We start from the raw sequence: 16616 nt of genomic DNA on the forward strand, positions 1-16616 counted from the left end.
TATATCCTGGTATTATAGACTCTTTTTACATCGAACCCCTGTCAACATCCAATCGTAATCCTAAAAGATGTCCAATACGACGATCTTAAAACTATGGTTGATTTTATGTATTATGGTGAGGTGAATGTTTCACAGGAGCAGTTACCACACATTCTTAAAACGGCCGAAATGCTTAAAATCAAAGGACTTGCTGAAATGCCCACCGATCCTGCCAATTTAACCAAATCTGAAAGCAAATCCACGAATGAACCCACCGATCTTGTGGGTAGCGGTAGTTCCGGTAGTAATGGCCAAAGTAGCAGCGGTGTTGCGAGCGGTGGCTTGGGAAGTAGTGCTGGTGGAAGTATGAGTGATTCACTATGGGAGGTAACTAATATGCAAATGCATTAATGACTTGTTACCTATATTTATATAAGGTATTACTAAGTTCAAAAATTATTATTGTCTCCTTTAAATAGACTAGTTCCCATTACATAGCTCTTGTGTTATGTATATCAAGAATGCATATAAACCTTTTACATTAAATTTAGTACAAATGGAAGCATACATCCATAAAAAACATGTGCTTTTCTATTTTTAAGCTAATAACCAATTTGCTACGACTTAGCCAGTTAGCTCCGTTCGTTCTTAAATTTTAAAATATTATTTTCCTCCTTTACTTTGTATTATATTTTTCAGCAACAACATCATCATGGTCAACATAGTGACACCCAATTTCAGTCTCACCACCACCAACAACAGCAAAATAGCCAAACGCAAACATCACAGCAGCAACAACAACATCATCATCAATTAAGACGTACTCCGTCACCATTAGGTTCGGGAGCCTCTCCAGCTACCAGACGAAAACGGCTTCGAAAATCCTCAAATAATGGTAAACAATTAAATAAAAAAAAAATAGTTAATATATATAAAATAATGTTATTTTTATCGGTATACTGTTAAAGTTTATTTAAATTTACATATGTATGTACAAAAGCTTTTTCTTTACTTACAAGAAATGCAGTTTTATAGAAAATTATATGATGAGATATTGTTCAGAATCAAGTTATGGATTTGATAAGCTCTTGCCACTTCATAGAGGCATTAATACAAGTCCATACATCCGTCTTTTGAAAATAATTACTATGCGCGACTATCATCCCTCCGTGTTAGCACATATTAGGCATCATCTGTTATCGTGTAGGAATAAGAGAGACTGATGTTTGCCAGTAATATGTTTATTAAGTCACCCTGGGCCAGTCATATCAGTATTACGCCTCAAACAACTAGGAAATACCCATATACATTATTACCAATAATATTTTAAGTTTCTGAATTCATTTACGTTACATTCTGAATTAAAGCAAAATTCCTCTAAACTATTTTTTTGTTTTTGCAACTTCGCATGTCTTGCTAGGATCTGGCGATCGCACCAACTCGGAAGAACAACATAATACTTCATTGGACAGTGGAAATACTGCTAGCGGTATAAGTCTCACGCAGATGGGTCAAATGTCATTTGGCACCGGAGCTGGCACTATCAGTGGAATGCCAACTCATTCTCTTCACGCATCTAAATTGTTAAAAGAATCGACAAGTACGGATGTGGAACCACATCCCCAGGATGATAGTTTGGACGGTGGTCACGGACACGTTCACATGCAAATTGTAAGTGAAATAAGTTTTATTTATTATATTATAATCAAAAAACATACAATTTTTATCACAGAAACCCGAAGTTGATATGAGCAGCGTCCAGCAATCAATGCCATTGGACATTTCGGCAGCTACAACCCCTTCAGAACATGACGCACCAAATTCTCAATCATCTCATTCTGGTAAGTAGGTTACGCACTTAAAGTTTAATTAAATTTAAATTGATATTTGCATGATGTAGCTATTATACATATCTATTTATATTTTTTCCGTAGTTCCTAGGTGGAATAAAGGGCCTTAAAAGTAGTTATTACACCTATGTTAACATTTTCACGGATACAAGTTTATTGAAAACTTTCGTAGAATGCCACTAATGATAATTCTAGTTCTACACTAGATATTTAAATTCATAGTTTGTCGGCATATACCGGTACGTCCTATTTATTGTCGATACGTCGGTTATGGTAAACAAATTTTATATTTTTCTCAGTCCTTTTTTACTTGACATTTGTGTCAATTTAAGTCACTTATTTCATTGACAATCGAAAGTGTTCATGAATAAATTATACTATATAATACTTAGCAAGAGCAACTGCCCTATTACTTGTATGTTTACTGCAATATTCAGAAAGCAGAAAGCAAAATTAATAAAAACATTTTTCTAATAGCGGTCGCCCCTCGGCAGGCAACGGCAAACCTCCGAGTGTATTTCTGCCATGAAAAAGCTCCTCATAAAAATATCTGCCGTTCGGAGTCGGCTTGAAACTGTAGGTCCCTCCATTTGTGGAACAACATCAAGACGCACACCACAAATAGGAGGAGGAGCTCGGCCAAACACCTAACAGAAGTGTACGCGCCAATTATTTATTTTTTTATTTTTTTTACTGCAATATTCGGCATTTAGTTCACATCTACTTTTCAAACTTAGTCTCTTTAGTCGAAAGAACTTAAAACCCGTCCCTACTAAACCCACTAAGACTATTTACTACAAAGGACAAAGGCTTACACCATTCAACTTGGAATTTAATTTATTTGGCAACTTCATTTTTCACTGTTTTTTTACAGAGAAGTCATAAAAATCGCGGTAATAGATACAAATGTAGTTGCGATACTTATTATTAACTGGTACGCTAGTTAACTGGTACGCCCTCTTCGCTAGGCGATAAATTCAATGATTTGCTGAAAGAGAATAAAAAACAAAGCAAATTCTTTGATACAATTTCATTCGAACTTTATTGTAACACTTTTTGGTAGACAACGTTTTTGGTTTTTCCATCTTTCGCGTAAATGAATAATGACGATGGTTTGCCTACTCGTGAGCAAGCTACATACAATTGTCCATAAGAAAAAGTGGGTATTCTAAATTAATTCCGCACATTTGTAGAGACTGTCCTTTCGCCTTATTAATTGTCATAGCGAAGGCAAGGCGAATAAGGAACTGCAAACGTTTGAAATCGAATGGTAAATCCGTCGGAATCAGTGGAATTCTGGGTATCAAAACGTCTTCTCCTTTGTACTTTCCTTTCAAAATTGTTGCTTCCATAACGTTACCCATTAGCTTCTTCACAGCGAGTCTGGTACCGTTGCAAAGTCGTGGCACATTACTGTTGCTCAGCATAATAATCGGTGCTCTAATTTTTTTTTCGTAAATTATGAGGTGCTAGGCCTGGCAAATCGAGTGAGTTTAAGAATTCAGTTGGATAATTTACGACATTATCTTGATCAGTAATAGTGTCCATTGACTTATATGCAACTATGTCACCAGGTATTTGATCCAAAATAGCTGCATTTATATCATTAACGTCCTTATTTTTCCCAGCTAAAATTGCTCTTTCGCTGAGCCATTCATGGTTTTTGTAATGTTGAATTATGTTTGGAAATACACTCTGCATCAATGCCTCTTTAGACTGTGCAAAAGTGCAGAAATTGTTAGGCAATGTAATCATTCCTGTTGGATCGACAGACATTTGGCCATTTCCGATTTTCAGTAATTGGTGTGAAAATTCAGCTGCTGACGGATCGTTCTGTAGTTGAACACATACGTTTGTAGCAAGTGTAAGCGTGTTTACATGTCTCCATAAATACGATGATTTTAAACATGCATTGATTTCATCTGCAGCCGTAGATTTTGGGATCACAGGTAATGTTTGCCTGAAATCTCCAGCCAATAAAATCATGGCTTCCTCGTAGATCTTTCAAAGTTCTATCAAGTGCTTCCAATGATTTCTTGTGTGCCATAGTACACTCGTCCCATACGTTGAGCTTACATACTTTAAAAACTTTTGCCATTCCAGATGTTTTCGAAATATTACATGTGGGTGTTTCATTTACCTGCATATTCAAAGGCAACTTTAATGCAGAATGTGCTGTGCGACCGCCTTCCAGTAATGTAGCCGCAATCCCGGAAGAAGCGAGTGCCAATGTAACGTTATTATCTGATCGAATTGTTGCTAATATCAATGAAATCAAAAAGGTCTTTCCTGTTCCCCCAGGAGCATCCAAGAAAAACTATCCACCAGTTCCATGGCTAACATTATTCATGATTGTATCATAAACATGTTGCTGTTGGTCCTTCAATTTCGTTAAATTTGATGTTACAAATGTGTTTAGTTCATTACAATCATAATGGTATTCACGCTCCAGTTCTCGATTGAGACACTGTGTACTAGAAGATGAAATAATAGAAGAAAGTGATAAAAAAGAAACAGTAACAAAAAGCTGAAATGGACCACATTAATTTGGGCCGCAAGTACCTAGTGCTCAAATTCGATGGGATTTTCTAAATCCTTTAAACATTTAAATTCCGAAAAATACCAAAGTTAGGCACATACACATCCTCTCCATTTAATTTTTTTTTATTCAGCCTGCAGCTTTTCATAAGCTCTTCGGCGAACAATTTATTTTTATACGCTTCAATTTTATTATTCAATAGTACAGGCAAATTTCTGTACTCGTCAATAAACTTGCTCAAAATTTCATTAGCTAACCACATATCAATTTTTTTAAATCTAGTGACACACCACACTCGCACTTTCTTTGACGATTGAAATAGGAGTGAAAACGGAAAATGTATGAAGTTGATTCAACTTGCTATCAGTTCATACAAGAACGTGATTTTGATCTTCATTCAATTAGCTGAACAACTTCAACCAACTTAGCCTCAGGCGTGGAAATCTCTGTAAATTTTTAGCAGTGGAATGGTGTAGGCCTAGTAAACAGAGAGCAAGACCGGCACTACTCAATACACTATATTAAAAAGTCTTGCCTGCCCTGAGTTATGGTGAACAAAAATGTGCTCGAACTTGAGCAACATTTTGAGCACTTTTGTAATAACAATACACGATTTACAAAACTTTTGTACGAATTTTGTTAATTTCACAAATCGAAGTGGTTATTTGCTAAATTTTTGTAAAATAGAGAACTATAGACACATATAATAGCCTAGGTAGCGGCGTTAACCGGGCCTTACCATTCCCCTCGATATAACATTTGCCAGGAAGCCATGTTACATTTGGGCGGAATGATTCGTTAAGAAATGTGCGGTATTTCGTGGCTACCTTGAAGGTTGTTATGTCGCCGCCTAGCTGTCAATGAAAATGTTCGAAATATACGCCTCCACCTACCCTGCCCGCAGCTTTGAGCCATCTGTGTATACATAGATGGGCTCGCCCTATCTTACAGCGTCTTGATTGTCATACTGATGCCCAAGAATGCCTCAATCTCATTGTATATAAATCGGGGATAATATCAATATTTCTAGGCGCGACAACTGATTTTGGACGATCTTCACAGAATTCATCGGTGAGCGAGCAGCGATAGCGAGAAAATTCATTGCTAAAGTATGGGACTTGCTCGCCGTATAATGATTTTAGTTTATCGATGTAAACTAGTGAAAAATAATCGCAAGAAAATCTTCACGCCTTTATCCCATTTTTTCCCACTATTATTTGTCAGCCATCAAAAGCTTCACAAAGCGTTTGTGGTATAAATATGTCAAACTTTACAACGGAAGCGTTAGATGGCGCATGACAATACTAGAAAGGCCCAAGGTCAGAAGTATAAATAGCAATGCTCTTATCAAATAGAGTACTGCATCAATGCATTCAAACACGTTGATGAATGACTTATTTGTTTTTCTTGTAGTGCAGCACAAGTTTTCGCTTTTGCTCTACTACTATCCTGTTCGAACTCAAACCAGATGGATACTCGGTGGATACTCACACTATAGGAAATTTTATAAGGATTTTGTGTTGCAGGCAGGGAGTTCCAAATCTATGAACAGTTGAATAAATTATCTATTCTCATTTGTACTAAGTGCTGCAAAAGCATTAGTATACAACTGAACATCAGAGTGTTACAAATGTTTAGCATTGCCAACAATTTATGAAAAAAAAAAAATCGAATAACGAAACGAAAAAGTTAATTCCAAACGGTCAGAATGGGCCTATATTTCTTATGAAAGAATAAATGGTACGTGGAAAAGTAGTTTTATTGATATTAAGTGTGGAACTGTGTCTGTGATAATTTTGTTTTTTAATTTAAAGGTATAAACGTGGCAAAGTTTAATAATTGGATTGTTACATATAAAAATAAAAAATAAATTCATACTCAAAATATAGAATGAAAAACGATATTATAGTATAATGACTATGAATAACATTCGAGTGAAGGAACATAATCTTGCTCAAGTGATTTTGGTTTAAGTTAATTACACTTCGTTTTTCCCAAAGTAAATTTTTCGCTGCGGAAAAAGTTCTTTTTGAAGGAATGCTACTTGCAGGTATTATAGCTTATATTTGGCAACTTCCTTTGAATAGAAGTGGAGTTTTTGATTTATGCATGGGTGGGATCATACAGTTTGTTGAAAAAATCGTAATGTGAAAAGTTATTTACAATAGCGGTCGCCCCTCAATAAGCAAGCAGGGTGTATTGCTCCCATACAAATTTCATAAAATGCCATCTGCCGGTCGGAGTAGGCTTAAAACCGTAGGCCCTTTCATTTCTCGAATAATTTTAAGAAGCACGCCATAAATTGGAGGAGGATCTCGGTCAAACACTCAACACAGGATGCCTGCGCCAATTATATATGTATAGGATGGTCCAAATATATGTAGTGGTCTTGTTTTTAGTCATGTGTTATATTGGCACTGACAGCACATTCCCGCTGGTTCAAAATGTACACTGATGTTTTTTTTTATATATTCCGACGAAGCACATTTTTATTCAACGGTGAGCGCTACAGACGCATTATAAACGTGATAAATAGGAGACATGAACATGTAAGATCTTTGCTTTGGATAGGATGGCACACCATGCCACAATTTATCTTTTGCGCGCGCCAAGTTCCGTATACCAAATTCTGGGGAAAACTGGGTCAACGGGATGCACTGCTGCAAAGACTGCCAGTTGTTTCATCTGCTCCGTGCTAACGCTTGGCGAAAAGAAGAGACCTAATAAAAATACCTTCTACCAGTGAATGTCGTTTTTCATACCCCACACTACATTGACCTGTTATACATGGCTCTTGTTTACAAGAATTTGGTTTGCTTAATGTAATCCGTGTTCAAAATTGATTTCACCGTATTTACTAATTTATTCTAATTTATGAACAATAATTTTTACAGTTTAGTATTGGAATAGTTAATCTAATAGTAATACAGATATTTTAATGGCAAAGTAGAGTTAAGTAGATTTAAGAAAGCTGGTTTTGTCATCCAGAAATCTATGACGGGACTTTCGGATAACGCATTAAATTCTCGCATAGATCTCCTCAAGAAAGCATTTCCAGCTAATCTGATTTTGACTTTTGCTGATACTCGAAGATTGCGATTGGGAACATTGAAAGCTATGCTTTCCAAAAGATAAGGAAAATCAACGATATCTTGATACATTCCCACGACAGTCGGTTCTACGTTACCGGAATGACCCGGATTTTTACCCGGTCAAGGACTGTCACTCGAGAAGCATTCCTCGTACATATATGGGCGATGTTAATGCTGCTACAACAACGACACACCTTGATTAAAACAAAAGGAAACTGGTAACGATAAGATAATTCTACGGATTTCCAAAAATTGTAAACAGCTTGAGGCGACATACACAGGAAAAATCTTCTGTATACGTTCTATTATTTCTATAGAAAATTGGTAACGGTATCATAAACGTCGAAATGAGGGCGCGCAAACTAATAAGTAACATTTTCAAAGTATATGGATCTCAGAAATTAGTGCTGTTACGCCACAATGTAGTTGTTGGTTGTTGAAAGAAAGTTTCTGGTCAAATATGATTTCTAGATCTTTTATTTCGCTGCATAATAACAACTTTCGAATTGTAATAAGATGTATTTCGAACGTTCAAAATCTTCGCGCACATCATCTTAAAGCATTTGTCTTAAGCTAAACGGGATTTCAGATACCGCAAATTAAGGGCGTCAATATCACGTTAATGTCTAGTCTCGTGAAATGAATCTCATTTCATTTCTCTCATTATTCGCTATAAAAATCGCCTTATAGATCGTCTGAATAAAGTAAAGAATTTGCGAATGAGAGAGAGCTACTGTCATTATAAAAAGGACACACAAGAGAGGAATTAAAACGCTGCATTACGGTACCCCTGAAGAAGCCTCAAAAGATTCAAAAGGCACACCATCAATAGGTACAACAGAGCGCCTGCATGGTTGCAACATTATGCTAAAGCCTCCGCTTCGGACTTAACTCTCAAGCAAAAAAAAACACTTCATGAAGTCCAGGGAATGGTTGTGCTTTATTTCGAGCATCAACTAGACTACCACGAACTTTTTGAAATTAGTTTGAATAAATATCTGAGGCATAGTTTAAATATCATAAATATCGTACAATTTTAAAGTTATTTTTGGCGAAGAATTATTATTTTTAACCCATTTCGTTGTAAACTCCTTATTGGTTAACTCAAGTTTTTTTTCGATTGGAATAATCATAAATAATTTGTGTTGCTAATTGTTCCTTACTATTCTTTTTATAAATGGAAACAAGGACACCAAAATTTATAATTCGAATATAAACGCGATGTGGAAGGCATCTCAGTGCTAAGTTATTTGTTTTAATAATAAGAAAAATGTTCGTAAAAAATGTGCTAACGCTAATAATAATCTAAAAATTTATTTATCATATATTTAAGATACAAGTAAGAGAAAGACAACTAAAAAAGATGCACCTTTACAAATTTTAAAGACCTATCTTTTGCTGTACTTGGGGATCAGGAGAGAGCTATGCACAGAGTCTGATCAAAAATTTTAATTTTGCAAATTCATGTTATAATAGCAAGTAAAGTGAGATTGTTGTTGCATCATAAATACAAATTTTTCAAAGCACTGATGCAATGCTGCTGAAAAAACAATAAATAACAACTTTTATTAAAGTATTTTTGCTGACAAAACTATAAACTAATAAAATCATTTTCGCTAAGTGCATTGAGCGTGAGCATTCCTAGTTTTTACTTTCAAACTCTCTGTTTCTCTCTCAATCCAATGAACGGACCAATTTGTTGATATATTTTGTCATAAAGTAATAGTAGTTAATAGATTAAATAACTAAATACAAAGAGTATATGATACACCAAAAAGTTAAAATTGTTAGTAACAAAAAAAAAAAAAAAATACAAAACCTCTCACACTCTCTTACTCTCTCTCCCCTTCCCAGGTCTGCAATGGACGGTCGTTGACTCGAACTATTCTCGCTTTTCGCTATCAACTTGTCAGCCCAATTTGATTGGTAACAGCGGCGGCAACGGTGGTGGCGGCGGTTCTGGCAATCAACAAGCAAACGTGTCAAACAATAGCGACCCCCAGCAGCAACAACAACAACGGCAACAACACACGCAGGATACAACCCAACAATCGGCAACTGGACAACAGCAGCAGCAACATTTTCAACAATTACACTATCAGCAGCAGCAACAACAACAACAGCAGCAGCAACAACAACAACAACAGCAACAAAATGCTGCAACTACATATTCTCCACAGATCATTACGGTCAACAGCCTAGTCAGCAATTATGGTACTGGTTCAGCAGCGCAAAATTTATCGCCAACTTCACCCAACGAATCCAGTATGGTACAATCGGTGTACAGTCAAGGTCCCACCCCCATCCAATCACCTGTGCATCCCAACGATGTTACTGGAAATCCCACAGGAAGTGGCACTAGTAACGTTTCCACTGGCAACAACGCTGCAACTGGTGGCAATGGGGGAGGTGGTGGCAGCAGCAGTTCAAATGTCGGAAATGCAAACAGCGCCACCGGAGGCAATCAAGTGGCAAAACGCAAACGGTCGGTCAATCCTCAAGGTGATGAAAATTTCATACGCGCTTTAGAAGCAGTACGCTCCGGTGGCATTGGTTTCTGCAAGGCTGCGCGACTTTATGGCGTAAATAATCGAACTTTGTGGTTAGAGTATAAGAAGCGTGGCTATCCTGTTTCGCGACCCAGTATTAAAGCACGTGTTGTCAAACAAGAGCCAAATATGTCGCCATCGCCGACACCACCCACAACTACCACCGATGATACCACTAATGAAAATTATGAACATCTAACGGCAGCTGTGGCAGCAGCAGCTGCCCAATCGGCTGCACTGAATATGCAAATACCACCGCCGGCAGATACTCCTGCACCATCAGTGATGTGTACACCACACCATACTGGAACAACCGGTACTGCAGGGAGTGCGCATCCGACTATGGGTGTAATGAACTTTTTGGATCCGCGGCATATGGACTTCTCGGCGGCTGGTCTGCATACAGTATCCAGACAACGGTACATAGATGCGACTGGCACTGGCGCAGGCACCATCAATGTCAATCCGGCAGCTGCAATGAATTTACAAAGTATTAACTTCAACCCAATATAGAATTCAGTTTCGAGTGCAAATACCGCGACGACAATTTCGATGCATATTGCACAACAGCATCACCAGCAACAACAGAATACGGCTGCAGTAGCAGCTACCACTCATACACATCCAATAACTACGGCCATAATACAAACTACCACGCAGCCCACCCATCATAGCATTACAAGTGTAACCGGTGCGGCTGGTGTGGTTAGTGGAGGTGGTGGTAATCATACAGTGTTAGCCCATTCACACCCATTGGCACTAGCTCATAACGGTGCTCCAGCGCTATTCATAGCATGAACTTAAAGAAAATAAACCAATTGATTGACATAGAAATAGGAATGAAATGGCAATACAGGAAATATAATTCAACTGAATAAAATTCATCGATAAGAAGCAACATACAGTGTGTTTGGAGAGTGCATGTGCCAAGCAGATTCACTAGACACATACCAAAATGAGAATGGGGATGCTACACTTGGTTTGTGGTGTCGATGTTCTGGTCAAATATGTCACATATACCGCTTCACTTACTAAAAACATTGATTGACATTACGATATTTGAGGACAACTCCACCCATTCCCCATTCCATTCGGGAATATCTGCTTTATTTATGGCTTTAGTATACCGCAGACACACTGGAAATCTTAATACCTATTAATGATGACAAAATAGATACCCGTGTACGGCGCAAACTCGAAATTGTTTGAAAAAAAGTTTAACCATAAGATCGTATATAGCTTAATTAAGTAAATATTTTTTAAAATTTCAAAATATTATACATAATATATATTACGATAATGTTAAAGTTGTATGTACAGTTCGCAAAGAAAAGAAAAACTGATTTTTTAATATTTGTCATTTTATTATTTGTACAATAATTCATTATTATTTTCTTGGATGAGTTCTACCATAATTCAAGCGATACTTAGGATGGTAGCTATAACTATTTGCAAATCACAATAGCGTAATGAATTGCAATTTATTCCTCTTACTCCCACATGCTCTCAAAAAGCAAGAAGCCAAAACGCCAGTTATGGCGTTCCTTAAAAGCATTTTTGAGATAACTTTTTTGTATTTTTAGGAAAACTCAGTTTTTGTACAGTGAATAATAAGACCAAGTTGGAGTGAAAAGAAACAGAACACATAAAGCGCACGAAACAGTGGGCCCACTTCTGATAGACTTAAATGCGTAACTATTTATTATAAACATTTTTGTTTTTAAATAAAAAATAAGGATTACATTGCATATTTCAAAAAGCGAAACTAAGAATAAAAATATAAAAATAAATAATATCCTTAAATTTAATAGATGTGCGATATACGTGTAAAGAAATAAATATAAATAGTTTATAAAAAAACGAATACTATTTTTTTATATTTTGGATTGACGTAAAAGGGTACCTATATACATACAAATATTATACTTATTATATCTGCTTCTTTGCTCGGCGGCAGGTGTCCGAAACTCAAAATTTCGTGTTTTGTCGATTCCGAGAATGTTGAGAGCCACTTTGAGAGAGTAATTTTTGTTACTCACTAGCCCGAAGTCGCCCAGAAAAAGTCCGTGAAAGTTGGCAAATGGATAAGTCAACTGTCTTCTGCAAGAAGAGAAAAATAACAAATAACTTTGACGCTTTGTTTCTGGCAAAGAATTGTGTTTTCATGTTCATGTGTTTCTAGGCTGTTCACGCCCTATTGAGGTAATATAAGAATTTCTCACGTATTCTTATGCTCTTCCAATCAGTCGTTGTTCTGACGGTAACGAAGTAGCATGAATGTTGGCTGCGTTGATTTTTTCCTGTATTACTAACACAAAATCATTTTTTGCCGACTCCTGTCATAGGCGGTCGCCGTGTCGGATGGGTTGGTGCATGACTACCATTCGGAAGTGCGCAGGTTCGAATCTCCGGGCATGAAACACCAAATGATGGAAAAGGTGCTTTCTATTGTAATAGTGGTCGCCCCTCGGTAGGCAATGGCAAACCTCTCGAGTGTATCTCTGCCATAAAAAGCTCCTCACAAGAATCATCTGCCGTTTGGAGTCTGCTTAAAACTGTAGGACTCCCCATTTGTGGAACAACATCAAGACGTACACCCCAAAACGGGGGTGCTAAAAGTTCCAGCTCATGTTTATATAGGGTTTTCCAATAACAGGTATTATGAATGAATGGATTAACCATCGAGAGATGATTAACGATTTTTTATGGCCGTAATTGGATGGTATTGATCTGGACAACATTTATTTTCAACAAGAAAGAGAAGGTCTATGCCAACAGCCCAGGGTCGATTCAAGACCTCAAAGACGGAATTCGTGAGGCTATCGAGGACATAGGGCAGCCACTTTGGAATTCGGTTATAAAAAATTTCATGAAATGGATATTGTCCTGTAAGCGTGGTTGTGGTGATCATTTGCCTGATGTTATTTTCCACTATTAACGGCATACCTTCCTCTTTATAATGAAATAAATCGGATGTTTATTTTGTATATTAAAAAATAGCATTTTTCCTTGAATATCAAAATAACACCTCTTATTCGAATGTATATGTATGTATATACACATATGGTCATTAAAATAGATGCGCTGCATTTATGTATCTATTGACTTCCTTCTGTCGCTCGGAAGAATTTAAAGCTAATATTGAAACTTCGCTGCTTGGTTGTGAATTTAAAATACCCGTTATATTAAGTTGCGATATTAGTTTACGGAGTCGGTTATTTTCATAAAGCGTGGCCACTTTTGCGGATAACTCCTGCATTTTAACTAGTTAAGTGAAAAAAATTTAATGTAACGTAAGCAGCGAATTAAATAGTTCATTTAATAATTAATATGAATTTCATTGAAAGATGGGTTATGCGCAGTATTGTGTTGAGGAGCGGAGGCTTATTGTCAATCTTCCAAAAAAAAAAAAATCATACAAATTTATCGCTAAGTCACTTGGAAGGTCCAAAAACTTTGTTCTAAATGCCCTCAAGCCCAAAAAATCCATCCACGACGTGGTGGTAAAAAGAAAATGACTTGCAGTACAGATACATTAATTGTGACTCTTGCCAAGAGGAATCCTTTTAAGTTCCTCGAACAAGATCGTATAGTACTTATGTATATATATATATCATTCGGATACAACTGATATTTTATTTTGAGATATTTGCCGATTTGTCACTGAACTCTTCTTTAAAATTTCAGTCGTAAGCCACTTTTTTCGCAGAAAGCTTTGTTTCCTTCAATTTTTATATTTAGTGAAAAACCACCGTTACTGATTTCCTAATTATTAACTGCTAAATTTACCAAAAGATTTATTATTAAAATCAAACGTCGAGCAAATGCTAGCCGCGCATATTATACGCCATATTTAGGCTAAGTACAGAGTTGTAAGAGAGTAACAGATTTGCAGCATTGCAGCAATTATTGAGTAGCACGAAAAAGCCCTATACTCTAAAGCTACAGCTCGAGCTTGTTTGTGAAGAATAATTAAATAAATACTCATACGAGTAGCGTCACTAATGTTAACGGAACAGAGAGTTTTAACACATTGACTGCCAAGGCACTTTCAGCAAATAAGATGCTCTGGGGCCACAGCATTTTTCTTTTTAAATCTCATCAGAGACGTCAAAATTGGAATTTAGGGTAGTGCTGGTAATATTTTCTGCTTAGAAACAGGCAGTTTTTAACTAATTAGTATGTCACACACATATGTTCGACGTGACGCCTACCGACTTTTTTTAACTCAGGGCCATGGCGGACATATATGCACGACAAAAACATTGGCTAAACATCAAAATACATCGTCGTCATACAAGCTCTACTTCGTTTTGCAAAAACAAAACAATTGGGAGTATGTTGTTTTTGCAAACAAACACCAAATAACGTTATATGACGACAATGTATTTTGATGTTTGAATCCGTGTATGAATCCGTGCCTATGTAGTGTACAAGAAAGCTACGAAAAAAAAAAAGAAAGTGTGTGGTAGTTCACGGAACCCGCACGATTGAAGTGAAACTTCTTTTATCAACAAATCAATAATTTAACTATTATTTCAATATAATGCATGCAGAAGTCATGGAAAGCATGGAATGGAATTTTATTAAACAGAATTATTTATTTATTTTAATATAAAAAGAAATGAATTTATTGTACTCAATTACATTTGGTTCTCGGCATTGTCATTATCATTATTGGATTCGTTTTCCAAAAATGAAACAAGGGCTTTATGGTAACTGAAATACGTAAAAAATGATCTACATTCTAATCTATCAAGGTATCGATGAAATACTGCATCAATGGTAGTTCCGCATCTTGTTGTTGGTACTACAAATTATCACTTATCGTACAACCGGAGGATTCACTGTCACGGTGTTCAACAGTAGCTCTTAATTTTTTACGCTCCAAATACTCACGTTGCCGTTCAGCACCTGTTTTCGGTTTCCGTTTTTGTTGATTTGATGCCATATTTAACAGAAATCAATCAACAAAACAAAATATGTTTGTAAGATTTGCTCAAAACTACACACACACTCTATGACGCGTCTCGCGTTACTAATATAATATTGTGTTTGGGATAACTGTCAACTGTTTCCACCGAAATGCGTTCGCAAAGTGTATGGTCTTTGGTATGGTAAACAGATTTATGATACATTATTTTGCGGCGACAGCACAGCGCGATAGCCCAGCGGCTAGCAATGTGGGCTTCCGATCCGAAATCCTTGGTTCGAATCACAAGAAAAATTTTTTTTTTTTTTTTTTTTTGCATTTATTTCATTTTGTTTTATGATATGTTTATGAGCAGATTTTTTTCATGGCAGAAATACACTCGGAGGTTTGCCATTGCCTGCCGAGGGGCGACCGCTATTAGAAAAATGTTTTCATTAATTTTGCTTTCACCGAGATTCGAACCAACGACCTCTCTGTGAATTCCGAATGGTGATCACGCACCAACCCACTCGGCTACGGCGGCCGTCAATCAAATGTCATATTTACAAATTACATTCGATAAGAATGCAATAATAAACGACCGCATTACATTCACGACGACACGCCACGCCAGTCTTTTAACAGATGGCGCTGGCATAGCGTGAGTTTTACGTAGTTTAGCGTAGTTTTACTCCTCACAGCGTTTCATCCACGCCACGCTTTTAACAGATGGCGCTGGCGTAGCGTCACATATCGATGAAACGCTATGGTTTTACTCCTCACAGCGTTTCATCCTTCGAGACAAAAGAAGTTTCACTTCAATAATGCACAAATACGATGGTTTAGAGAACAAATTACTTCATCACTTCTAAATTTGCAGAAGTCAGGAAAAGATATGAAGCCAAAATCAGGCAATATTCATATTTTAAAATTAAAACTAAGTGCAAGTAATACAAAATTACGTCGAACATGTGCTTTATGTTATTCCATAATAAAACAAATGGAAGGAAGAGAGATCGCCAGAAAGAAGACTAAAAGAGTATACACGTATTGCCCGGATTGTCCCCAAGAGCCATTAATGTGTTTAGAATGTTTTGGGAATCACCACAAAGAGGTTTAATGGGTTCATTTGTATAACTACTTTGTAAAAATAATATGTAAAAAATTTTTTGTTACTGCAATAAAATGAATTTAATTTTGTTTTTCAAAACCAAATTTTTCCAATTGTTTTTTGAGCTGCGCCGAAGCCACTATAACAGAAATTTCATGGGAAGCCATATATTTTATTATTGCAATAAAATCAAATTTATCGTCAATCGTTGCTGTGTGACATGGCGAGAGAGAATAATAGTAGTGTCGGACATATGTGTCCGACGTGGCGTAAACCGCATAGTACAGTGTCACACATATATGACCGACGTGGCAGTCAATGTGTTAAAGAAATGTGGCATAATTTATTGAACCAATCTAGCAAACTTCTTTAAATCGAAAAACTTATGATTTATCCGACGCACTGATAATAGAAGTTGAAATATTTTGTAATAGTGGAGATAGCCAAGTGTTGACACCGAAAGATGTTTTTCATCAGCAGGTTCTTTATATAACAGGTTCAGGTCAAGATTAGACCGTTAACCGGTCTCAACAATTCTGAAGGACTCAGCTGATTTGCTGACGTAACATTGGTTATGACAGCGA

General features: G+C 36.7%; 1 protein-coding gene across 9 annotated transcripts in view; it reads left to right on the forward strand.

The window, feature by feature from the left end:
• The window catches only part of LOC129240327 (longitudinals lacking protein, isoforms H/M/V), a 45358-nt gene that overhangs the window by 1963 nt on the left and 26779 nt on the right, over positions 1 to 16616 (forward strand). For 8 of the 9 annotated variants that reach the window (XM_054876063.1, XM_054876070.1, XM_054876069.1 and 5 more), the window contains exons 3-6: positions 19 to 366; positions 679 to 874; positions 1400 to 1650; positions 1712 to 1820. In XM_054876063.1, coding sequence (XP_054732038.1) covers positions 19 to 366; positions 679 to 874; positions 1400 to 1650; positions 1712 to 1820 — 904 coding nt within the window. Of the gene's footprint in view, positions 1 to 18; positions 367 to 678; positions 875 to 1399; positions 1651 to 1711; positions 1821 to 9314; positions 11853 to 16616 lie in introns of those variants that run through there. The other variant, XM_054876071.1, reaches the window with a different exon arrangement.

This window comes from Anastrepha obliqua, chromosome 3, assembly GCF_027943255.1.
Source record: "Anastrepha obliqua isolate idAnaObli1 chromosome 3, idAnaObli1_1.0, whole genome shotgun sequence".
Lineage (NCBI taxonomy): Eukaryota > Metazoa > Arthropoda > Insecta > Diptera > Tephritidae > Anastrepha > Anastrepha obliqua.